The sequence below is a fragment of the Mustela nigripes genome, chromosome 8 (assembly GCF_022355385.1).
Source record: "Mustela nigripes isolate SB6536 chromosome 8, MUSNIG.SB6536, whole genome shotgun sequence".
NCBI lineage: Eukaryota > Metazoa > Chordata > Mammalia > Carnivora > Mustelidae > Mustela > Mustela nigripes.
In genome coordinates, this window is record NC_081564.1 from 29,806,524 (window position 1) to 29,833,256 (window position 26,733).

The 26,733-nt window shown below is 48.3% G+C and overlaps 1 protein-coding gene and 1 long non-coding RNA gene across 2 annotated transcripts; both read right to left on the reverse strand.

The window, feature by feature from the left end:
• Nucleotides 1-109: 109 nt before the first annotated feature.
• Nucleotides 110-5,356, reverse strand: LOC132023445 (protein DGCR6). The gene is made up of 5 exons (XM_059409123.1): nt 5,152-5,356; nt 4,912-5,072; nt 2,070-2,170; nt 1,147-1,287; nt 110-665 (listed from the first exon to the last, which is right to left on the reverse strand). Exons 1-5 carry the CDS (start codon nt 5,259-5,261, stop codon nt 582-584), a joined length of 597 nt encoding a protein of 198 aa, XP_059265106.1. The 5' UTR covers nt 5,262-5,356; the 3' UTR covers nt 110-581.
• LOC132023446 (uncharacterized) lies at nt 3,304-4,905 on the reverse strand. The gene is made up of 2 exons (XR_009405955.1): nt 4,516-4,905; nt 3,304-4,122 (listed from the first exon to the last, which is right to left on the reverse strand). It is a non-coding gene; the product is annotated as an uncharacterized LOC132023446 (long non-coding RNA).
• Nucleotides 5,357-26,733: the final 21,377 nt, after the last annotated feature.

Sequence of the window (26,733 nt, forward strand, 5' to 3'; positions counted from 1 at the left end):
GGGGCGGGGTGCATCTGCTGTTTCTTCCCCACAAGCTACAAGGTGAGGGCCCCAGTTGGGTCCCGGTCATGGCAGATATCAAAGAGCTAGCACACAAGTGACACGCAGGCCAAGCTGAGGTACATTTATTTCTCTCGGCCTCACAGGACTTGGCGCTTGCAGTGTCTCCCACTTAGTTTGAGGCTGCACCTGCCAGGGAAGGGGCTGAGGCCAGAACATGGGGCATGGCAAAGGTGGGGAAGTGTCCGGTGGAGTGAGAAGATGCTAGGACCTCCAGCCCCACTCTCCCGAGTCTGGAGCGGCCAGCCAGCAGAATGGACGCACTCTTCCTTTACCACACCATCCTAGCTCTGGGCCAAAAAAAAAAAAAAAAAAAAAAAAAAAGTGGATGGCAGGTGCAGCCAGGGTCCCCCTGGCCTCTCCTCAGAGGGTTGACCCCTCCTGCAGGCAGCTGGGAAGGTGGTGGCCAGATGTTGGGAAGATAAGTCCCACTCTCAGCTTTGTGCTGCCTGTGATGACAGGAACAGGGCTGTCTTCTCAGCCATGATGGGCAGCAGGTGACTGGTGGAGAGCCCTGCTGGTCACAAGGCTGTCTTCCCCACCTGGCAGCCCCTCTGCTGCAGCTTCCTGATGAGCTCCAACAGGTTCATCTGCAGTGTCAGTTCCTAGGATGCAGAAGGGCTGCTGTGACACCAGAATGCCACCCAGTCTCTCCTGCCCTGGCAAAAGCCCCCTATTCCCTGGGGCCCAGAGGCAGATACTGGGGCCTACAGAGTGCCAGGAAGTGAACCTGCCAGTGATTTCTGGCCATGGCTTGCCAGAAAGGGACAGAAGCAGGGATGTCAGCCTGCAACAGGGCCCACAGGTACCCTGGGCTGGTGCACACAGGTGTACGCAGGGGCGGAGCACATGAGGGTCCTGTGGGGAGCAGGCCTGGGGAAGGCAGGCAGTACCCCCACAGCCAGTTGGCTTGCCCTCTTATCGGCAGAGGCAGTGCGCCCTGCCTTACTAATTCTTCCCTCCTCCCCTCTCCTCACACACTCTGGGGCTGGCTCCCCAGGGGCCAGTGATAAAACCCTAGAGGGAACTGGGCTTTTGGGAACCAGCACCCTCTGGGCTGGGCCAGGGCAGGCCCGAGGGACCGACCTGTGGGTTGGTGGTCACATAGAAGCCAGCAACCCCAGCCTTCTCCAGTGTGCTCTGCTGGTCTGCTACCTTCCGGTCCAGCTCTAAGACAATCTTCTGGTCCATTGCTCGCTGCTCCTCACGGATCCGGTGTTCCACTGCCTGCACAGTGAGGGCGGCTCAGGGGGTCAGCCCCTGCCTATCGCACACTACCTCAAACACACACTGGTGGCCTGCCACTTCCTCCAACCGTTCCACACTCCCACTGGCTCCAAGACCACTGATGGTGCCCTTACTGCATGCAGGTTGCTCCTTCTTGGCTAAATGAACCCTGCAGAAGGGCTACCCTGCCCTACACGGAATGCTCTCCTTTCCAGGACCCCCAGCCAGGTGTCCTCCCTTTGCTGGGCCAGGCCTTGCCCAGCAAGGACTGCTCAGGACCACCATGAGCTGGCCAGATGCCAGGTCCACTTCTGCTTACCATCAAGTTGCCAACTATCTCTGGGCCTTTGTATATGTTCCCTCCCCACTGAGGCCGCCCGCTAATCCCAGCTCGGTACCTCTTCCCTGTGCATCCTGGCTCCAGGCTGCTTGGGACCCTGCATAAGCCTTTCTATGCACCCCCACCACCCATAGTTTCTTGCTTACATATGGGTCTCCTAGTTGTCCTGAGCAACTTGGGAGCAGACTGGGTCTCCGCTGGCTGGCCCCACCATCCCACAATTGCCCTGAACAGGCCCAGCCCTTAAAGAGCTACGGTCTTGGGACGCAGAGGAATCACACTCTCTACCTGATCCTGCCACATCCCAACCCCCACAGCAAAGAGCCACATTTGGGGACTCATCAGGCCTCCAATGGACCACCCAAGTTGAGGCCCAGAGCAGCTCTCTACCACAGCCCAGTCAGCACAGCCCAGGTGATACCCACCCGGCCCACACCCCTACCTCCAGCTCACGCTGCTGAGCTGCCTGGAGCACGGGCAAGTTGTGGGGTCGGCAGGCCTGCTGGGCTTCTTGGTGCTTCTGTCGCAGCGCCTGCCTGAGCACTAGGAGGAGAGGAGACCAGAGAAGTCCAGCAGGTGGTGGGGGTGAGATGGAGAGGGGCGGGCAGGGAACACGTCTCACCTCGGCACCTACCCTGGCTGTCCCACCATGGGGCAGCCAAGCCAAGGTGCAGAGATGAAGCCCTGCCTGATGACCCAGCCTGCATGAAACTCTATACTAGAAATGGGGTGGAGTTTGGGGGGATGTCTAATCCCCTGGCTCACTCAGTCTTGCCTTCACCCAGGGCAGGGCCTTTCTCCAGCAGCAAGGGTCCAGGGGACTCCTCTGGAGGGTGCAAGGCAACTGAGGAGGGTGAGACAAGGCAGGCTGGCCAGGGCTGTAGCCAGTGCTCAGAAGACCAAGAGAAGTGGGAGACTAGTCCAGAGGCTTCTGGGTTCAGATGGCCATAGGCCAGCAGTCCTGGGTGTGAGCTGCCCATCACCCATGGGACATTCACTGAGATGTCCAGGAGATGACCTAGGCAAAGTCTGGAAAAGGACTCCTCTGTGGATATAAACATAGATCACCCACAGGAGAACAAGAACTACTCACTGACAGTAAGACAGTAGGTGACCATGCCTGCGTTTGGCAGAGACTCAAGCACAGGCAGGAGACTTGGGAAAGCGGGAAGCAGGAAAGCTTTACGGTGGCCAAAGGGGAAGGTGCATCCTGACGGGAGGCTGCTGGAGAAGCTGGAGGGGGGCCGAGGCAGGGAAAGAAGAAGAAAAGATGATCCCAGACACATTCTTATACAAGAAAGCAAGGAGGTACTCCAAGAATGATGGGGGCACATCAAAAGGACAGAGGCGGCAGCCCAAGAGCTCTCCCACTGACCAAATGTGGCTCGGTTTGAGCATTACAAAGAATAATGAGCTATATTCTTTGGACTTGTGACTGTATGCATCCCACACCTCACCAGAAATATTTACAAAGACAGCCATTCCCAAGGCAGGAAAAAAGGTAATACCAATTCTATAAACAAAGCAAAACAAAGCAAAACAAAACAAAACTCTTCTAGAAAACAGAAGAGAACACTTCCCCAACTCACTCCATGAAGCCAGCCTTATCCTAATATCCCATCCAAAGACATTAAAAGAAACTACAAATCAATGTCCATTATGAACACAGAGGCACATATTCTTAACAATAGTTTAGCAAATCAAATCCAACATAAACAAAAAGGGTAATGCATCCTGACCAAGTGGGATTTATCCCAGGAATGCAGTTTATCCCAGGAATTACCAAATGAGTGTAACTGACCAGAGTTAACCAAAAAGCCATGTGCCCATCTCCAGAGATGCTGAAAAGGGGATGCAACAAAACCCAATGTCCACTCCTGAAACACTAGTTTTTGCCACAAACGTTTAAGCTGCCTATCATTGTGTCTTGACCTGCTGTCCAGTTTACAGGAAACACAGAGGGTGGAGAAACGGTTAAATGACAGCACGAGGAAGCAATGTGGCAGATCCAGAATGGGGACATTCTACAGGTAGAGTGCCCCAGACTCTTCAAAAAGTCAATACCATAGTGAATGAGACTATTCCAGAAGCACAGAGACCAAAGTAACCAGCTACAATGCATAAACCCACACTGGCCTCACGAAGCGAGTTTATGACAAGTTGGACAGTAGGACAGTGGACTGAAGGTCAGAAGACACCCTGGAATGGTTAAGTTAATGCTATTCACCGGGCTCACATAGGAGAGGGTTCGTGATCTAGAGCACTGGTTCTCAATCCTGGGCCAAGGTTGATCACCGAGGATGCATGAAGAGAGTTCTCTTTGTCACTGGGGGAATACACCCCTGTCATCTAGTGGGTAGAAGCCAGGGATGCTGGCTAAACAGCCTGCAATGCACAAGACACTGTCTTACCATTAAGACTTGTTCAGCCACAAATAGCAATGCTGCGGTTGAAATCCTCAGTCCAGAAAGATGCTGAAAACTCAAGGTGAAGCCCTAGGGTGTTACATATATTTAGGGGTATTAAGGCTTGGGCAAAATGTTAATTACTGAATCTGGCTGGAGGGGATACAGGTATACACCACTCTTCCAACTTAGCTGAATGTTTTAACTTTTTTTTCTTTTTTTTTAAATAAATAAGTTGGGTAAAAACAAAATAACAAAGGTGGGAAACTGACGGGGCAGGGAGAGATGCCCAACACACCTTGGAGGAAGGTGCTCCCGGAGACCCCTGAGACCCCTGAGTAGGGATGCCTAGGCGGGGCTAAGGCTCAGGAGGCTTTGGCTTAGGGTGTGGTTCGGGTCCCAAGGGTGCCACAGGGCATAGCGCAGGGGAACTCAATGAGCAGGTGGTGGTGTGGCCCTCTGCGCTGCCGAAGGGGAACTCACCCTAAAGGGCACGGCAGAGCTGTCAACACTTTGGGACATCACTGGGGGTGGTCAACCTCTACCGCTGACCGCCACTACCGGGGATCTGTCGGTGGACTCACCAGGCAGGGAGGCCTTGGGCCTTCCTGCTTGGAGGAGGGTGGAGACACAGGAAAGTCCGGGCAGGGAGTGTCTGGATATTATGATAACAAGGGGGCTGTGCAACTGAAAAAAATTTAACTGCCTTAACCCCTTTGTCACACACACACAAAAACCGCTAGCAGTCTCCAAGCCCTTGACCTGGTCAATTGTAGGGATATCATCTAGGCGACACCCAGGTTAGGGCTCGGCCTGCACAGAGACCGAGAGCTAAACTCCCGGAGGAAAAGCGTGCGTCGTCCCGCCGCCCCCGCGCACCTCGGTGCTCATTCTGCAGCCGCAGGCGCTGGTTGTACAGGCTCTTTTCGGTGAGGTGCTGGATCTCCAGCAGTCCCTGCACGATCTCGAACACGGTGCCGTCGAGAAGCGCCAGAGCCAGGTCGCTGAGCGTGGTGTAGGACAGGCGCTGCTGGAAGGAGCTGCGGGCAGAGGGGCGCGGTGAGCGCGGGCGGGACCCAGGGCCATTTCAGCCGCCCGTTCCGCCCCGCGGCCGCGCACCTGGGCAGCTCTTTCACGAGGCTCTGCAGCGCAGACAGCAGCTGGTAGTGCCGTTCCTGCTGCCGGGCCCCGTCCACCGCCTCCTCGAAGGCGCCGGTGTAGCGCTCCATAGTGCCCTGGCGCCGCCAGCCGCCGGCCGGAGCAGGGTGAAGCCCCTCTGCGTCCGTTCCTAGTGCGGCGCGTCCCGCCCACTTTACGTCCGTCGGGAACGCGGTACGTCCCGTCCCCTTTTACGACAGTTAAGCACGGCGCCGCCACTCTCTTCGCCCTCCAGAACGAGGCTCTCTCCGCCCCTTTCCCGAGGTTCCTTGGAGGGTCCTTCATTATCCCCGCCTCTTACCGTGCCGTTTTGCCTTCGCGACTTCAGGGGCGTGACACCACAGCCTTGAAATCGCGAGATCTCAAAGAAGCCCGCCCTGCCCGCGCAGAGCCGGTGTAGACCCCTGTTTTGGGGGGGAAAAGGGGGTAGGGAGGGGCCCCGTCCGGCGCTTGCCCCTGCTGGGGCGCCGGGTGGCCACTGCTGTCGCAATCTGTTTCCTCCCGTTTGCTTTTTCCAAAAAGGGCTTGAGTCACTGATCGCTGAGCTCCGCCGATACAAGCGGTGTGACCTTGAGCCATTTTCGTCACCTTCAGGCTCCGGTCTCCTTGTTTTCCATTCATTGGACATTTGTCTGTGTTGCGTTTCCAGAAAGCCCCCCCACCCCAAACACACACACCTGCGCGGGGTCTGGGAGCTCCAGCAGCAGCGGCACCTGCGCTCTGGAGGAAGCGCCTGGCTGAGGAAGCGCCTGGCTTCGGCGGGGATTGATCCCCACTGCCTTTCCCAACCCCAGCACCTTCCGGGGGGATGCCGTTCCCCGCCTCACCTGTGCCTCCATCAGTGTTGTGAAATGTCAAAGAAAACCTGGCCCAGTGTCTCAGTCCGGCCTTGAGATAAGTTTCCTGGAATCCACAATCACGGTTTTCATAAGCCACAAAAATCTACAAAGTTTGCATTGCTGAATGTCTTGCTGGGCTCGTGGGGCCAGGGGATTCGCACTGTGTCTTTCTCATCTCAGCGGGAGGAGGGTGTTCAGTGCTGCCAAAAATAGGGATGGGGCTGCTGTATAGCGAAATGTAAAAGTAGGTAGACTCCTGAAGAAGACAACCAGAAAGAGGGATTGTGTGGCTAACTGAGGCAAACAAATCCAACTGGCCATGGACAGAAAGCCCAGACCTCTGGAGAAGAGGGCATGCTTAACCCCTGGGGGCTCTGTAGGGTCAGGGCCAAGGAGAGGAGTCAGCCTAACTTAAGTCATTCCCCAGGATGATCCCTTGATGAAGACTCGTTGACCAAACTTTGGGCACGCTCCTCTGAGTGCTCTTCTGACTAGGCCTGGTGCTTGGTGATGTGGGAAACAAAGGCAGACGAAAATTAAGTTTTCTTACTACTTACAGCCTATTGACAAGTCCTTGAAACATGCAGAGTGACAGAGTGACAGAGGGACTCAACTGCCTCAATATTAATATTTTGCTAAGGGGCAAAAACCAATCCTAGCCCAATCCTCCCTCCGCCCGGCCCCTGGATCCTGTAAGTCTACTTAACATACAAAAATTCCTTTAGAAATTTCCTTTATCTCTAAATGCCCGCCCCCACCCAGGTACATGTTGGCCCAAGCATATGACCTGATGATATACATCTGAAGGGTCTTATGACCGAGGTTTTATTAGAGGTAATAAATGACATTTTCCCAATGATAGCTGGCCCCCTCAAGGTCCTGGAAGCCTTGCTTCTAAGTTCTTTATAGGCTTAACGCTATCCCTAAGCTCCTTCCTATTTGAAAGTATATAATGGGCCACTCCTCGTGACCCTAGTGCAGCTCTTTCTGCCTACGAGTCCTGTCCTCATGCTTTAATAAAACCACCTTTATGCACCAAAGATGTCTCAAGAATTCTTTCTTGGCCGTGGACTTTGAACACTACTGTTCTTTCCTATATCACTTGGCCTTGTCTTCAGCCTGCCTGGTCCAGTTGTAGCAAGAATCCTGTTAAGTCAGTTTAGAGAGAAACCCTTACCCTTGATATCTGATTGACCTTGAAACTGATCAAATTCTTTGTCCCCCTACTCAAGAGGACTTATGTGGCTGGGCAGCAGCAGCCAAAGGAAGAGTGTATTGGGGTACGTGTTCCAGAGGCTCCTGAGGGCTTGCCCTAAGAGCAATAGGGAGATCTAAAGGTTTAGGGGCATAGGCATGATCAAATTTGCCTTTCACAAGTTACTCGGCAGCCACCATGGTGGGATTTGAGGTGACAGGGCTTCAAGTGGGGACGGGTGGAAGGAGGGCAGCACACGGAGATGGGAGGGTTTTAGAGCCATCTGAGGTTCTACTGAAGTCCCCACATGGTCCTCATAGTTTTCTCCAGGGTGCTTCCTCAGTCCTGGCAGGGTTGGCTCTCCCTTCCCCACATGTTCTTGTGATCCTTTTGGGCCTGGAGCCAGGAATGAGTAGAATGAATGAATGGCAAGCAGGCACAAGCCACAGCAGAGAGCACCCGGGCACCCTGCGCTGTACTTCTGACTGGTGACAGGAGCCGGAGCTGCCATGGGGGAGCTGAGCAGCTGCGAGTGGCTGCAGGAACGGACTGAGTCTAGGCCTGGGCACTGTCACCTCCCTGGAGCTCATTGGCCGTGGGCAATCACAGCATCTGGGTGAGGCTGCCCACCTGAGTCCTGGAGGAGATCTAGATGGCGGGAGGTGCTGGGATTTCAGTCTGGGCCCACCTCTTTGTTCCCCTTCTTTGAAGGGCACCCGCATGAAGCCTGCTCTGGCCAAGTGGGTGACCCCAAAGCTCCTCTGCCCAGGCAAGCTTGGTGTACCTGGTTGCTCCAAATCCTGAAAGTCCAGGTGGGCAAAGTCAGTAAGGTCTGGATTTGGAAGCTGCTCCAGAGCCTTGCTCTGCTGCTGGAGCAGGAAGGCCCACTCTGGCAACCCTGGCTTGACCTGCATTAGCAGCACCCCTCCCTAGTGTGGACATAGGTCATGGGTCACTCAAAGCTGGCAGATTCCTGGGCCTCCTCTGGGTCACCAGTGGGGGTCTGGTCTGGAGGGTCTGACCCTCCTAGCTCCTAGACTCCTGGATCCCTAGGGCTGGTGGTGTTGACACCCTGGGAGGTATGTCTGCAGAAACAGGGGGCTGGCATGTAGATGGGACATGCAGACAAAGGCATGAACCATAGCTGGTGTAAGTATTGGCAGAACATTTGTGATCCTTCTAGAACACTGGAGGAGGCCTGCAGAGGCCTCTTTCAAGGCTGCTTGTCACTTACCCCCTGATTCCCTAGGGGCTCTTCTGAGGTGGGTGCTCCCTGCCCAGTCACTCAGAACAGAGTTGCAGCTGATAAAACCCTCTGCTGCCACGAGGAATGGGTTTCTCAGTGCTGGGGTGTCCCACCACCTGTGCTGTGCTTCTGGCCCTTTTATTTCCTTGTCATCCTTTTTGGTGTGTGGGGCAAGAACAAACATGCGATTGGTTTGTCAATGTGTGCTGTAGATTTTTTTGTGTGTGTGTGTGTGCTGTAGATTTTCATGAAGTTAGTATGTGGAGAGTTAGCTCATGTTATTATAGAAGCTGACAGGTGTGTCGTCTACAAGACTGAGACCCAGAAAAGCTGATGGTGTAATTTGGTGTGAGTCTGAAGGTCCGAGAATGGGGGAACTGATGGTGTAAATCCCATTCTGAGGGCAAGAGATGTAATAATGAGTTGTTCTAGCTCAAATGGCAAGTCAAAGAAAAAAAGATTGAATTCCTCCTTCCTCCCCTTTTGGTTCATTCTATTCAGGCCTTCAGTGGGTTGGATGGGGGCCACACACCTGGTGGGGGGCAATATGTTTTGGAATCGATTGATTCAATGGAATTGCTGCTCTGAACTGGAAATGCCCTCAGACATATCCAGAAATATTGTTTAATCTGGACTCCCCGTGGCCAGTCAGGTTGACACATAAAATTAGCCATGACAGTTCTACTCCTTGTCAACGTGACATCCATACACATCTCAAGAGGTCATGATTCTGCCGTAATATAACGTAATATAACCTTTGCACAACGGAAAAGGCACTAACTCTTTCCCTAGAAGAGGAGGTAGGTCCTTGAGTGATGTTTACTTTTCTCCTCAGAAGGTATCATGTAATCTAAACACAATGAGGTGGAATTGGCCATACTTCAATCCCATGATAAAAATTGGTACATCTTATGCTACATGACAAGAGCCCAAGAGAGGGTAAAAAAGATACACACAAACTTATTAATAGTAAAATAAGGAGGAAATACTCATGATTATGGTCCTCGTTTCCGTAACCAATCATGGGGCTGTTAGCTGGTACCTACAGTTACCTTCTTTCTCTCCCCTTCTATATTCCCTTCACCTTTAGTGAGCGCTTCAGCTGGTTTTGTTCTTTACCCAGTGGGTAGACCCAACCCTTCATTCCTGCCTGTTACTTGGGTCATTGTAGTTTTACATTAACCTGGATTGCAGGGCATGGTGAAACTGAGAAAGGCCCTAAAGGACCTCCTGTACTCCAGACATACTGTATCTTACTTCTATCATGGAGTAGCAGTGCAATTTTCCCTTGGTAGTCAGAATTAGTTACTCCAGGCAACACCACAATTCCTTTCCTTTGTTTATTGTTTCGGAGGCATAAAGAGACCAAAGTCACCGAGTGGCAATCCTAAGCTCCAGGTCAATGGAATCATTGTGTCTCCTGGTGGGAGCTTTTCTTACCTTGTGTTTTAAGACCTTCTGGCCAGCAGAACATGAGGCTGTGGGACTAGGAATCAGAAATATTGCTAGTGGGTGACCTAGGGGAATGGGAGTGGTGACATTCCTATTTATATCCCTTGCTTCCTGGACCTATGACTGCTGGCTGTTGAACAAACAGTACCATATGTGGGTCACTGATTCAGAGACTATACAACCTTCTGGAGAACCATGCCTCAGCCCCACAAGGTATTGCCACCCAGCTGGTACTGTAACTGAGTCTTCAAAAGACCACTTTAGCATCCTGTCAAGCCAACTGGTTCAGGATGGTGGGGAACATGGTGAGATCAGTGAATTCCATGAGCATGGGCTTATGACTGCCCTTCTGGGGCTGTGAAATGAGTTTCCTGGTTGGAAGCAATGTGCGGTGGTATACATGACAGTGGATAAGGCATTCTGTAAGTCCATGGGTGGTAATTTTGGCAGAAGCATTGTGTAGGGAAGGCAATCTGTATCCAGAGTAACTGTATATTCCATTAAGGACAGAATGCCACCCCTTCCATGGGGGAAGGAGTCCAGTGGAATCAACCTGTCACTGGGAAGCTGGCTGATTACCCCTGGATAGTGGCACAATATTGGGGCTCAGTGTTGGTCTCTGATGCTGACATACTGGGTACTCAATGGTGACCATATCCAAGTCAGCCTTGATAAGTAGAAGTCCATTTTGCTGAATCTATATATAACCATCATCCCTGCCACCATGGCCACTTTGTTCACAAGCCCAGTGGGCGATGACAGGGGTGGCTGGGCAAACAGGCTGACTGGTATCCAGAGAAGGGATCATGCTGTCCCCTCAATGATGAAACACTCCTCTGTTGAGGTCATCACCATTTGGTGAGCATTCACATTGGACACAAGTATCTTCATCTTTATTTATTTTTTGCCTGTTCGGAAAGGTGTATTCACATACCTCTTTCCCCACGTTTTCCACCAGTTTTCCAGTCGTGTTCCTTCCAAGTTCCTGACTATCCAGCCAAGCCATTGGCCACAGCCCATGAACTGGTACTGGTACATCTGACCCTTTCTCCTTCCTAGCACAATGCACAATGAGGGGCACTGCTGGACTGCACACTGGGAGGGTTTCCCTTTACCACTGTCCTTTGGGGAGGGCCCCAGAGAGGGTCTGTAGTATGTTGCTCTCCATTTCCAGGTGGTGCCTGACCATCGTGCAGAACCACCTAGAAACCACACCCGCATCAGCAGTATTGGAAACTCCCCATGCATGCCATGGGTGCTGGCTGGGAGAGAAGGCTATAGCAGGAGTGGGGACCATGGGCATTCGGGCCATGTCTTCATGTAACTTATTGTGCCTTTTGGGATGATCAGTCCCAATGACAGCTGTACACTTCCACTTGATGAGGAGATGCTGCTGTCATGCCTGTTACAGCTTGGTGGATCAGATGACATCCATGACAGGCATCTCAGGGTGCGTGGTGACTTGGTAGTCACAGTTCAGTAGTCAGTCTCTACTGAGACCCAGCAGCAGGTCAAGAACGGCTTCTCAAAAGGAGTGTAATTATCTGCAGGCCTTACTCTGAAATCCTGAAGGCCTGCATGGCGGTTCACCAATAGGTACCTACCAAAGGCTGCAAACAGCATCTGTCTCTGCTCTTGCTGGGTCAAGCACTGGCAGGGATTGGAGGTGAGAACACCTTAGAGGATACTCTGGGGACTGCCAGCCTCAAGGCATAGCCTTCTCCTTCTGGCCAGGCCCTGCATGGCTGACCTCCTGTGGGGGGAGCTGCCCTCTTCCCCAGAGCCTCTCTGGGTCCCTCCCCTTTTAAGAGCACCCCTTTTGGATACTCTTGGGAAAGCCCACCCATGAGGTCCTAGTCCAGGTGGATGACCATTCTGAGTCAGGGTAACTGGGGTGGATGGCTGTCCTCTGGGCATGCTGGTGGCTCCAGGTGTGCAGGGCAGGTTGGGTCTGGGGAAAAGGGCTGTACTTAATGCCACTGCAGGGTAAGCTGAAAAATTGTTACAAAACTAAATGTAATATGATATGCAATCCCCCCCCCCACTTTTTTGTGGTAGCATGTGGAAGAAAATGTCTTAATGGCTTAGAGTATAAAATCCTTAGTTCAAACAAATCATTGATTTATAATAAAGTGCAGATGAATCTCAAAACTACAATGCTGAGTGTAAGAGGTCAGATATAAAGGCCATATATTGTATGGTTTCATTTTCATGAACTCTCCAGGCAAATCCATAGATACAGAAAGAAAACAGATTGGTGGTTGCCAGGGCCTGGGGAGAGGGTAGAATGGAATGTAAATATTTCATGGGAGGCAGTTTCTTCTTGGAGAGGTGAAATGTTCTGGAATTCGGTAGTGGGGACAGTTATACAGCTTTGTGAATCGACTACAAACCACTGAATTGCTCAGTTTTTAGAGGGCGAATCTTACGGTATAGGGATCATATCTCAATTTTAAAAATTGGATGTTAAATAAATATGTATGTATGTTTTTAAAAATAGTTCACCTGGGGAATGGGTATGACTCTCTGTCTGGTCCCCCCCCGCCCCCGCTACTGAGATCCAGGAAGACCTCCCAAATGATAACAAGCACCCTTTGTTCAGAGCTTGCCCTATGTGGCCCCCGGGGTCAGCCACCAGCATGTGCAGACACTCCAAGGCAGGCAGAGGAGTGGGGAATATTTCTGGTGGAAAAAAAGAGGAAGGCATGTCCTGATGGGAGGGTCAGGCTCACTAGAAGAGGGGCATGATTCGAGAGGCGGAGCAAATTTGGCTTTCTCCTATTTGCTGTGTTGGAAGACAGAGCAATATTGAGGAAAGGGTTGATCAAGACCTGACCACTTGGGACCAGTTGTTGCAGAGACTGTGGTCTGACCTTCCAGGCTGGGAGCTGCAGCTTGTGGGTCAAGGCCTTGCTAGTTGGAGCAAGCAGATTCCTGGGCGCCTGAGTGGATTTAGAATATTCTGTGGACCAGGGTGCCTGGGTGGCTCAGTCAGTGGAGAGTCTGCCTTAGGCTGAGGTCATGATCCCAGGGACTTGGGATTGAGCCCTACCTTGGGCTCCCTGCTCAGTGGAGAACCTGTTTCTTCCTCTCCCTCTGCCTACCACTCTGTCTACTTGTGCTCTCTATTTCTTTGTCAAATAAATAAATAAAATCTTAACACACACAAAAAAGTAAATTCTGTGGACCAAATAGAATATTACTCAGCCATAAAAAAGAATGAAAGTTTGCCTTTGGTGCTGCAAGGTCCATGGATGGACCTTGAGGGCATTATACTAAGTGAAGTAAGTCAGGCAGAAACAGATAAATACTGCAGGATCTCACAATATGTGGAATCTAGAAAAACAAAACTAAACAAAAGCAAACTCATGGATATAGAGAACAGATTGGTGGTTGCCTGAGGAGGGAATGGTGGGGTGGGGGGAGCTCCAGGAGGGCCAAATGGGTGAAGGGAGTCAAAAGACACAAGTTTCCAATTATATAAGTGAGTATCATGGGGATGCATTTTACACCACGGTGACCAAAGTTAATAATAACATATTGCTTATATGAAAGTATCTAGGAGAGTGGACCTTGAAAGTTTTCATTACAGGAAAAATTCCTATAAGTATGTATGGTGACAGATATTAACCGGATGGTGGTGATCTGTTTGCAAAATATACAAAGATCAAATCAGTACATTGTACACCTGAAATTAATATACAATGTTCATGTCAATTATATTTCAATTCTTAAAAAAATTCGTGGACCGGAATCCATGATTCATCATTTTAAGTCAATCAGTCTTCTTGGATGGAGAAACTTCAATGTTTTATAACTACGATTTACCAGAAAAAAACAGTAACAATTACGATAATGACGAACGCCGGTAAGGTCAATAGTAACAATCGTCATTCCCATAAATCTCAGGATTTCCATTCTCTATTCCAGTAAACCCCTTCAATCACCTGTCTTCATAATGTATTTTTCCTCGGGGTCCGCTAGGGATGCTAGTGCTTCTCCCGGCCCAGCTCAGTATTTCTCAGCAAGGAGTGTCCTTCCAACTCACTGCCTTGGGCAGGGCTGATCCGTGTCCCTGGAGTGAGACATGGAAAAGTTCCCGAGAAGGTGCCTCTGAAGAACGGGCCCCCAAAGGGACAGTGGCCACGCTGAGGGTTCCCTTCCCAGTACTCAAGGCGGCCCTGTGAATGGGGTCTTGGAAAATTTTCTGAGCAGAGCCTCCAACGACTGGAGTCCAGCAGTACAGGGCCGGGCCTGTGGACCACTGTGGTGAAGGGCACTTAGCGCTGGTGGATCCTTACAGCGCCAAGCCAGCAAGCCTGTCGGGAGGGTGTCGGGAACGGGCACTCCCTCCCAGAACTGCAGGCCCAATCTCCGGGCTCGCTCCCAGTCGGCTCCGGAAGGCCATTTGAGCGACCCTGCCTTCTGCGATGGTATCTCGGGGCTTTGCCTGGGGCATCGCAGCACAGTCAGGATCCCTCGACCTTTTTTTTCAACCCCAGCTCCGGGAGTAAACTACATAAAAGGGCCGCGGGGTGGCGCAGTACCACTGAGGTGGACCGCACCGCGGTGGATCTGGGTCCCCAGAACCACCAGGGAGCGCCGCCAACCTTGTGAGCCTGGACTCAACGTTGCGGTTCCCGACGACGAGATGACGGGAAGCAAGACGTGGAGGCCCAGTAAAGCCCTCCGCAGGCCTCGTATCGGTCATCCTGGCCAGGCCACAGCTCCGGAGAAGGGACTTGGAATATTTGGGGGGCGTTCCGAAGAATGGGTCCCACACAGACACGCACAATGGATGGGGCCTCCTATCTAGACTCACCCGTGGGGCTCAAGCTGGTCCCCACCTCCAGAACGGGACTCGGAAAAGCTGATGGGAAAGTCCGGTGACGGGGTCCCACGCAGGCCCGCCTCCAGGCCCCGATACACCTTCCAGGCCATCTGTGTGGGTAGGGTCGGTCCGTGTCTCTGAAGGGGAACTTGGGAAAACTTGGAGGCACCTCTGACCACCGGACCTCGAGAAGGACTGCAGTGCAGCCAGGGCCCTGTACTGTCCCTCACAGACGGCTCCTACCAGATGCCACTACAAGTGGGAGCTTCGAAAACAATTTCAGCAGGTGCCTCTGACAGCTGGGATCCACGCGGACTTGCGGCTGAGCCTACCATGAGCAATCCGGTCCTCCCCGAATGGCCGGGTCCCACCTCCCGGAGGGAGAGTGGAAAAAAAAAAAAAAATGGATAGCATGAAGACCCGAAGGCCGGGTCACACGCTTTCCCCTTACCTCCCAGTGGCTATGGTTGCTTCTCGAGGGCGAAGGAGCACCAGCAGGGTCTGGTCCACACCAGCACCCGGGGGGACAGCGACATGGTCATTCCCCCAAAACCCTGCCTGTGCATTCTCCGGCGAACTGATGACGCGCCAAAGCACAGATTCCCAGCAGGACCGAAAAGATTCCGCTAGCGCCACCGGCCTTCTGGAGTTCTGCCTATCGAGCGTTGGCCAAACCCCATTCTTGCCGATTTCTCCGGTATTCCGGGGGAAAGCTATATAAAAGCGGCCGCCAGGTGGCTCCCGACAACCGTTGTTACCGTCAGAGGGCCGTCGCCAGATCTTCCGCCAGCAAGGGTGCACCGCCGCCACCCAAAGGCTCCATCTCCTCAGGGCTCACCCCGGCACGCATCTCTCCGCCTGGGGCGGCGGGGAGGGGCGGGCTGTGGGCGTGCCACGTATCCAGGGGCGTCCTCCTGGGAGCACAAGGGGAACTTGGAACATTTCTCCGAGAGGCTAGCTGACCTGGCACGCTGCCTAGGTTCTCCTGAGCAACTCAGGTGGTGCCCAGGCTCCCAGCAACTCAGGTGGTGCTCAGGTGGTGGACCAGACTTGGTCCATTCTTGGGGGGCTTAGCAGAACAAAGACTGGGAACTGAAGCGTTGAAAGTACTCCTAGAGAACATGGATGAATATTGTCATTTATAATTATGGAGTGGGGAAGGTCTTTCTAAAGCCAGAAAGCCGTAAAGCAAATGATCAATAAACTTGACCTCACAAAGTTTAAACAAAACGGGTCTTTGCACACAGCACAAGCAAAGTCAAATGACAACGGGGTGGGGAACATTTGTGCAAATACATGTAGAATACGATATTGATTTCAGCATTACTTATTATAACAAAACTGGGGGAAAAATACTAGCCCTTTGGAGGGACCAGGTTAGGTAAATTCCAGAACATTAATACCATGCATTTGTGTTTTACTTTATTTTTAATTTTACTGTTTAGAAGAGGCAGATCTAGAGGTACTGACAAGATGTTGATGATGACATGCTAAGTGAAAAGAGCAAGTAATAGAACTTCTCTTGAAAAAAAAAAATGCACGTAAAAGAATACTTGGGAGGGGGATCCTGGCTGGCTCAGTTGGTTAAGCAGCTGGATCTTGGATTTAGCACATGTCATGATCTCACAGGCTGTGGGACTGAGCCCTGTGTGAGGGATCTGCTTCAGATTCTTTCTCCTTTTCTCTCCCTCTCTGTTCCGCCCCACTCTTGTGTGTACTCTCTCTGTCCCAAATAAATAGATAAAAATATTAAAAAAAAACTTACATGGAAAAGCAAAGGAATTAGAATAGCTACACCGATTTTGAAAATCAGGAATAAAATCTCCCGTATCTTAACAGTTCTTATGTAGTTAATAAATTCTGTGTGGTATTGGCAGTAGATCAATGGAACAGTAGAAACCCAAATAAGTATGTGCAACTGATTTTTGGCAAACATGCACAAGTAATTCCTGGGCTGAAAGATGGTCTCTCCGTCAAATGGAAATAGGGTAAGGGGACACCCACAGGCAAACTGAACTACACTAAAACCCCCGACCTCACACCTCATACAAACATTAGCACCAAATAGAGAAAACTCTTATTTATAAAATGTAAAACATAGGAAAAAAAGCCTGTGGGAAAAATTGGGGATCTAGGGCTGGCAAAGAGATTTTAGACTTGACACCAAATGTGTGACCCATCAAAAGAAATGGACAAATTAGAGCTTATTAGAAGGAAAAACCAAGGTTCTATGAAAGATCCTTTTAAGAAGACGAAACAACAAAGTACATCCTGAAGGGAAGTGTTTACACAACCAAATAATCACACGAACGAAGGGCGGATATCTGAAGCTACAAAAACTCACAAAATGCACTGGTGAGAAGCAAACAGTCTGATTACAAAATGGGCAAATGACATGAAGAGGCATGTCACTGAAGAGGATACAGATGATAAAGGAGCACATGAAAAAATTAAAATCACAGTGAGGTATCATGACATATCTACCAGAATGCCTTAGACAAAATGTGGGAAAACTGTCTCAGATGTTGGTGAGGATGTGGAGAAACTGGTCACTCATGCACCGCTGGTAGGGGTATAAAGACATTATAGCTACTCTGGAGGAGGTCCTCCACCCTGGCCCCCGCCCTCTGCCCCTCCCCCCGGCCCCAGCTCTACAAATAAGCAAACCACAATTATAAAAACACGCAAGTACGACCCAGAAACTCAATCCCAGGCATCTATTCCAGAGGAAAGGAAATGGATTCAGGCCAGTCAATGATTGACTCAGTGGGTCTGGTATGTTTAGAACTTGCACATTCCAAAGAAAGGTCTGATCTTCACCTGGCTTCTGGGAGAAAATCTCTAAGCCCTTGGAATGTCTTGCCTGAAAAGAGTGTCTTTGTTATGTTGGGGTCTTGGATGGTTGAAGCCAATAAAGTGACTTGTGGTGGTGGTGGGGGAGAGGGGATTTGGGCCATGCAGAATCATTTTGACCTCCAGAAAGTCACCTTCATGGACTCCTGTGAGAGTCCTGTGAGTCTCTCCCCGCTGCCCAATCCAGAAATGAACACATTTCTTTTGCCTTTGTTCTCTATGTCATTGTGTTTGGGGCTAAATGAGGTAGCACTTCTCAGTGTGGGGCCCAGGATGACTATGTTGCAGAATTTCTTTTCCTTCGGTGTCCGTGGTTCTTGGTCATGCCACTTTGAAGATTGAAGAGGTAGACCAGATAAAGGGTGGTGGGCAGAAAAACAAAGTTCATTGAGAGATAGTACAAAGCTCCCAACGAGGGAGGGACCACTCTCCCTCCACCCACCGTGGGTCTTTCTAGGGAGTGACGCATTCACCCCAAAAGTGGTCTGGAGGACCTCACCCCCAAGTCCAACAAACCTATGTCCACACAAAATACTGGACATGAATGTTCTTTTTACTTATTTTTATTTATTTATATATTAATTATATATATATTTATATAAATATATATTTATATATAAATTATTTATATATATAAATATAATTTATTTATTTATTTATTTATTTATATTTTATTTATATAGAAAGAGAGAGAGAGAGAGCGTGCACACAGGCAGTGGGGCTGTGCAGAGGGAGAGGAGCAGAGGGAGAGGGACAGGCAGACTCCCTACTGAGTGGGGAGCCTGATGTGGGGCTCATTCCCAGGACCCCGAGATCATGACCTGAGCCGAAGGCCGATGCTTAACCAACCGAGCCACCCAGGCCCCCAGACATGAATGTTCTTAGCAACTCTGTTCATCACAGCCCTCAAACAGGAAATGACACAGAGGTACTTCAAAGAGTGAAATGTTGAACAATTGGGTGAAGGGGTGGGCGACTGGGTAGTTGTGGAAATGGAGAGAAGTGTTTGTAGACACGCATCAGAGGAAGAAAGGACAGGAGAGGACAATGGATTGTCTAGGACACGGGGAGATACAGGATGTATAAATGTTTGGGGAGGTTGGATCAGGGTCGCTAGGTGTCGCTAGGTGAACAGTGGTAGATTCTATTTAGATGCGATGTCTGGAGGACCACCAAGACACGGAAGAAGGGTTTGTTAACCTTGAAAATAGAACTGTCAGTTACTTTACCAGCAAAGTGGATTTATTTGGGAATAGAAGGGAATTGCAATTCAGGGCACCCAAGCTACAGCAAAACCACAGGCAAGTCTTGAGAATGAAGGGGAGGAGTGCTATTTTATAGAGGAAACAGGAGTTGGGAACGTCTGTTATAATAAACAAACAAACAAACAAACAAAAAGTCCACTGGAGTAAACTGGGAGTCTGCAGTACAGTGACTCCTCATTGGCTGAGTTGTGATAGTCTTTCATTGGCTGGGCTGTTGCCTGCTGGGCTAGAAAAGTAGACTTCTTCCTTTGGGAAATATAAGGTGAATCTATTCCTATTGAGATCTCCAATTTGCCACACGTGGTAGGGCGTGAGAGCTCCCCCTTCTGGCGGTCCAACTCCTTTTAGTGAGGTTTCCCTTTATTCATTTTCCCAGCTTGGACCTAATTCATCCATTCATTTATAAGATTTTATTTATTTATTTGAGAGAGAGAGAGAGAGACAGAGACAGTGGCAGAGATGGCCAACACGAGTAGGGGGTGGGGAACAGGCTCTCTGCTGAGCAGGGAGCCAGAGACACTGGGCTCAATCCAGGACCCTGGGATCATGACCTGAGCCAAAGACAGAGGCTTAACCCACTGAGCTACCCAGGCACCCCTGGTAGGATTTTTAAAATAGGTCATATCTGTTAATACATCTCAGTCAGAAAATGTAGGAATTCTGGATGGAATGAGAAATCTAGGGTTTTTATAAGCACAGAGTTAATAATTAAGGCCTTAGAAGTAGACTAGATCAGAGTTTTTTTTTTTTTTCTTTAAAGCATAGTTATAAAAGAATAAGGACCAGTGTTGATCTCCCATGAGCTTCAAACTTAAAAACCCAGGGCCTATGACTGCAAACAGTGCTGTGAAGGAGCATTGAGAGATGGGGATAAAAGAAGAAGATCCTGGTGTTAGAAGTCAGCAAAAGAATGTCCTCAGAAACAAAGGTGGGCCACCCTGCCTGTTTCTCTGCCCCTGCCCACCACAGCCTCAGGCAAACAGCCCCATCCCAGCCCTTCTTCCTCTCCCTTCCACTCAGACCCAGGGCCAAACTGGGTGGGCAGATCCTGAATCCGCAGGCCTGGACTCCCTGTGTCCTTGGCATCACCCCACATACCTGGCACCCTTAGTCATTCACTCACTGCCCCAGCTGTCCAAAGCAGAGGCCAGCAGCCCAGACCTACTGCACCATAGTCCTCTTTGCAAGAATTGGACCGCTTACCCAATGGGAAGACATTCCCTTCACATGGTGGGGACAAGCCAAGGGGACAACAGCCTTTTGCACCTGGACACAATCTTCATGTGCTCTTGCACACGAGACCAACTGAGACCTCAGGGATGAGTGACATGCTTATCACTATTGTTCTCATGAAACAGTCCCAAAACCCATAGAGGAGATTTTGGCTGGTTGGGGATGCTGTGCAAGAAAGCTAGAAAAACAGACAGACACAGAAACATACACACATCTCAGGGGACTTTGGTACTCTTGCTGGGGGCAGCAACCATGGGAGTAGAAAATGTTTCAAAAAGCAGTGGCTCCCAACTTCTTGGGCCCCTGGGCCCGAGCTGGTTCAGACAGATTCTGGTTATTTTACTGATTTTACTCTGGAGGGTGTGGGGGCTTGGAGCTTCCTAGTCTGTCATTTCTTTTTTTTTTTTTTAAATTTTATGATATGTTGAATTCTTTTTTTAAAAAAAGATTTTATTTATTTATTTATTTGACAGAGAGAGAGAGAGAGAGAGAGAGATCACAAGTAGGCAGAGCGGCAGACAGAGAGAGAGGAGGAAGCAGACTCCCCGCTGAGTAGAGAGCCTGATGCGGGGCTCGATCCCAGGACCCTGGGACCATGACCCGAGCTGAAGGCAGAGGCTTTAACCCACTGAGCTACCCAGGCGCCCCATAGTCTGTCATTTCTTGACCAGCACCCTGCATTTTATTCTGTCCACTCTACTCTTTCTCCTCAATGCACAGTCAAAAATAAAACAACAGTAATCTGCACCCATTGTATTCAATTTTCAAATTTGATCAAAGTTTAATAACAGAGGGAAACAGATGTGAACAAGTTTGTTAAGAGAATTTTATTTATCTTATTCAAAGTTATCAAAATATTTGAGTATAGTATATAAAAATTTTAATATATTTAAAATCCGAGGAAGTAGATAAACAATCCCTTATGGTTCCTTCTGGTCCATCCCCCTCCCCTTTCCTCCACCTCCAGGCTGCACAACCTCCCCCCAAGCACCTGTGATTCACCTGATGAAGCATCTGCCTTCCCACTGGTCTAGAAACTTCTCTCACTCATCTCTATCTTCTGTGTTCCCCACATGCCCAAGGCCACTTCATTCACTGACATGGTGAATTATTTCTCTGCTGAACCCAAGGGCTGGATGAAAAAAAAAAAAAGGAGAAAGAAGAAAATCTCTCCTATCTGTTCTGTGAAATCATAACCTTAATGGAAGATGGAACAAGTGAGCATAAATGTTCAGAAAGAGATTATTTCCACATCAGCCCCTGACCTGTCATATGGCTAATGTGGTGGTGAATGTAACTGGTATTATTGACATTTCCTTGGTGAGCTTAGAATATTCAGGCCCACAAAGAAACCTGACCATTTGGCTAAAGGTGTATTAACTCAGAAGTAAGAGCAAGTCCTTATTCATTATTTCATTGGCAGGAACCCAGCCACCCCTTGTCCTCTGCATTCTCATGCAGGAACATCTGGAAACTGAGCAGATAAAGCTGATAAAGGAGGAAGAAGCTATAAGAATCCAGTCTTTTAAAGCATAAAAGACCACATAGATAGTATTGGTAGTCCTGAATCCACAAACATTCACCTAGAGTGACCCCTTCCTAACCCAACCCACAGGTTATACGCAGAAGGGTCTGGGACAGACAGAGAGTGAGGCCTCTCCTCTCCCCAGGGTCAAAAGGAAGAAAGGATTGACTACTCTGTATATAGGGAAAACATTCATATCCCCATTGTGCAGATAACAAAATGAAAGTCATAGTTTGTATGAAGTAGAGTATGTCCTCCTAAACTCCATATGTTGAAGCCCAAGCCCTCCATATGATTATATCTGTAGACAGGGCCTTTAAGGAGTCAACTGAAATTAAATGAGGTCATAAGGCAGGGCCTGATCTAATAGGACTGGTGTCCTTATAGGAAGAGGAAGAGGCACCAGGAGTGTGGGCACACAGAGGAAAGACCATGAGAGGACAGAGTGAGAAGGCAGTCTCTGCAAGCCGAGGAGAGACCAAATCTGCTGCACCTTTATCTGGGACTTGTGGCCCCCAGACTGTGAGAAATAAATATTTGTTAAGTCATCCAGCCAACTGCATTTTGTTACAGGCAGCTGCAGGAAACTAATATATAGGGTTTTATACTTTAATTAGATCTGTTCTAAATTATTATTCAATTAACACACTTAATTTCTAAGATTAACACCAAATCCTAGGAAACCTTTATACTTGTCACATGGGGATTCTTGTCTCCAAGGTAAGGACTTCACTCTGGAATTTCTGAGTTAATAATTCCTGGTTAAATGTACATGCATTGCTTCTGTAACATCCACTCTAGTTCTTTGGAGCCGCCCTCCTCCCTGCTGTGCCCTGCCCCTACCCTTTGGATGCATCTTGGCTCGTCCACATGTGGGTTTCAGGCAGCAACAGGACAGCAACCCCAGTTCTGCCCTCCGTAGCCTTGGACATGGTCAGGCTATTTTAGATCTATTTAATGGTGGGAGGAACAATCCAAGGACTCATTTCTTGCTGGAGGTTTGGTGACTCTCATCATGCAAATCAGGCACTTTTTAAAAGAACTTTGCATAGGTAAGAAACTGAAGGACAAACATCATGGGTCTACTTCTGGGTACCACAATCCCTGTGGGGCAGACAGGCAAGTACAGAATGAAGTTTAGTTTGGGAGGAAATTGTGTTCACTCCTTCAGATATCTTAATGAAGTGGTAGCTGAAAGCACTTGTGGACTGTGAAGTGCTACTTAAATCAATGTTAATAATTAAATGGACTGCATGGACAAATACTGTTAGAGTGTCAGGACCAGGCATAGATGATAACCCTTTGACCTGGGAAATACCAAGAAAAGGAACCATTTTTGGTAGTGTTGAGACCCTCTGATTGAGATTTACATGTATTTACTCATTTAATCCTCATTATAAGCCTGTTAGTTATCGATTGGTCATACTTTTAACAAGGACAAGAGCTAGGTTCAGAAAGCTTTATTGAAGTGATGAGATCACATGTCTAGAAAATGACAGAACTGGCATGTAAGCTCAGCTCTGCCTGTCTCTGCATCTCCAATCCCCAAACATGCTGGTCCCAAAGGGTGAGTCCCAGACCTAGGTTTTCCCTGGATATGTCACCTCTGTAGGACAGAGCTCAGGGATGGGAAAGGTCTTATCACACCCTTCACCGTTCACATGCGGACACCAGGTGCCCAGCTTCTCGCACCACAGAGTACTCTCCAAGGTGCTGACCTAACTTCCTAAGCCAGCCCCATCTCTCTCCTCAGTTCATAGATCAGTCTCTCCCACTGGGACAATCCGCAGCCTTTATGACCTCTCAGCACCCATGCTGGTCCAGACCCAAACCCAGAGGACCAGGATATCTCCCTGTCTTAGGGCTGCATCTCTCATAGCCCCAATACATTCTATAAATACATGGCATCCCTCTAGGCCTTGATAATTAAATTATTCTTCCTGCTTTATAGCATTTTAGATATTCACATTGTCTTGAATCTCAGAGATTCTCACCCATTCCTTCACTTTCAGAAAGGGTTCCCCACCAACTACACAGATGAATTAGACCATCTGAAGCAAAGCTGCAGCTCATGGCCATGAACCTACAAATATCCCTGCATCCCTCCTCATTGAAGGTCATATCTATCCCCGGATAAGTCCAGTTTCTCAAATGTAGCCCCTTCTATCTTGTTCTCTATAGAATGTTTTATTATTAATTAGGAGCTAATCTCCTTTACCGGCCTCTTCCCAATCCAACTCTGTAAACTCCTTCAGTCTCTTCTTTCTGGAAACAGATCCTCCTCTGAACCAGTTTATCTCTAGTTCATACCCAGAGTATTTCCTCCTCTTCAAGTGAACCCAAAGAGCTGCACCCAGCAATAATTCCTGACTCCCCTCAGCCTTTAGGGGGCTAAGGATGAGCTCCATGAGGATTTTGATCTTCAGACTTACAAATCTTCATGACAACACCATTACTTCCCATAATCAAATCGGATAAATTTTTCTCAGTCTTCCACTTGGAACCAAAGCAGTTGGTTTGGAGAACTTTATGTTTGTTTCCCTTGTGAGACTTCCTTTGGGGAACTTTGGGGAACTTTATGTTTCTTAGGCTTATTTGATATCTCAAACTTCTGACTGAAAAACTCATGCAATCCAGTTTTCCACTTTTATCTCTATGGTGACAATGTCTAAAATTTCATGTCTGGATTTCATTTCTGAGGAGCCATCTATAATTGCATGTTAACCAGGAACTTAAAATGAAATACATCAGGATGCCTGAGTGGCTCAGTGAGTTAAGCCTCTGCCTTTGGCTCGGGTCATGATCTCAGGATCCTGGGCTCTCTGCTTGAAGGGGAGCCTACTTCACCACCCCCCTCTCTGCCCTCCTCTCTGCCTACTTGTGCTCTCTCTCTCTCTGTTCAATAAATAAATAAATAAATAAATAAATAAATAATCTAAAAAAAAGAAATGCATCTCACACTAAAGCCAATAAATTCCTCTCCAAAATAAAAATTACTTTTCCTCTAGTCTCTAATCTTAAATTGTGGTTCTACTCTTTATTCAGGGATTAATCTTTGATAGATCTCAGGACCATACCAACACAATTAAGCATGGCCTTTATCTCCACTCACTTCCAGCCTGACACCCATACACATACCCCTGCCTGCATTCCAGTAGTTTCAGTTGCAGTTACAATGTCAGTTCTCAGATACTCCTTCTTTTAAAAATTTTTTTATTAACATATAATATATTATTTGTTTCAAGGGTACAGGTCTGTGATTCATCAGTCTTACACAACTCACAGCACTCACCATAGCACATACCCTCCCCATTGTCCATCCCCCAGCCACCCCACCCCTCCCAACCCCTCCACTCCAGCAACCCTGAGAGTAAGAGTCTCTTATGGTTTGTCTCCCTCTCTGGTTTCATCTTGTTTCATTTTCCCCTAGACATTCCTTCTTTAAATTACTCCTTAAGTGTTGTAACTGTCCCTCAGAACAATGTATTACTTAACATATAACCCATGAGAAATTATACTAGTTACCAAGCATGTTTAGATATAGCCCTAAGAAAAGCATATACAGGCAACAGGCCTCTGAGGGAGAGGACGATATACATCCTTGAAGCCGAGCAGCTGGGGATGCCCAGCTCGCTCAGGGTGGAATGCCTCCTGCTTCATTTTTCTGTTATCTACCCTTCCTCATGAGAGCACCTATGGCTAATTAAATGAGCCCTTTAAATGTGCTTGCTCAACTATAAACTTTATACTGCTTGACCAGATATATTTTGCCTTCCTTCTTGTTTATCTACAAGGAAATGTGTAGCCTTCTTTGGCTCCTTTGTTGATTACTGTCTATATCTAATAAAAATGGGACTGAAGAGTTGTTCGGGGCAACAGTCTTTTCTACTGTTGTAGAACAGCTTTCTTTCTCTTGCTCTCTTTCTCTTGCAACTGACTTGTTTATGCCTCATTCCTCTCCCGTGTGCCGTCAGGAAGCAGCAAAGTCTAGAACCTGCAGGACATTCACTTAATTTCTCATTGTATCTTTATATACTTTTTTGTTCTTTATTTCCTGTATCTCCCACTGGCCTACCTGTAGAAAATCCAGCTGCAGATTCAAAAGGCAAGTTTCCCTTGACTATTACGTGTGAATTAGAAACTCACCAATTCCATGTACACAAGAGCCTGAACTTCTTTCAGATGATCTGTCACCAAAGGCCTGTAGTCAAATTAAACCATCATCTTCATATTAAACATTTCTTGAACAACAAGTATTGGTGATGATGTGGAGAAAAAGGAACACTCATGCATTCTCAGTGGGAATGCAAACTAGTGCAGCCCCTGTGGGAAACAGTACAGATTTGAGGGGGTTCCTCAAAAAGTTGAAAATAGAACTACCTTCTGAAACCCTCAGTTTTTATACACAAACAATGAAACATGCAACACTAAATAAAAAACTAATGAAGTACTCTATGGTGACTAACATAACACAATAAAAAAATAAAGTATATGATTATTAAAAAAAAAAAAGAAAACAGAACTACCCTACAATTCAGTAATTGCAGTACTGGGTATTTACTCAAAGAATGTGGAAACACACTAATTCCAAGGCATACACACACTCCTATGTTTATAACAGCATTATTTACAATAGCTAACATATGGAATAAACCAAGTGTCCATCTATAGATGAATGGATACAGAAGATGTAGTATATATAGACAATGGAATATTCTTTCAGTTTCTGTCTTTCCTGGAAGCTGTTTATTTCTTCTTTCATTTTGAATGACAGTCTTTGTCCCTTTCTGGTCTACTACTTTTAGGGTGTCTCCTTGCTTAGAGGACCACTTTCAATATTTCCTGTAGAGCTGGTTTGGTGTTTGCAAATTCTTTCAGTTTTTGTTTGTCCTGGAAGCTTTTAATCTCTCCCTCTATTTTCAATAATAGCCTTGCTGGATATAGTATTCTTGGCTGCATGTTTTTCTTGTTTAGTGCTCTGAATATATCATGCCAGTTCTTTCTGGCCTGCCAGGTCTCTGTGGATAAGTCAGCTGCCAATCTAATATTTTTACCATTGTATGTTACAGACTTCTTTTCCCGGGCTGCTTTCAGGATTTTCTCT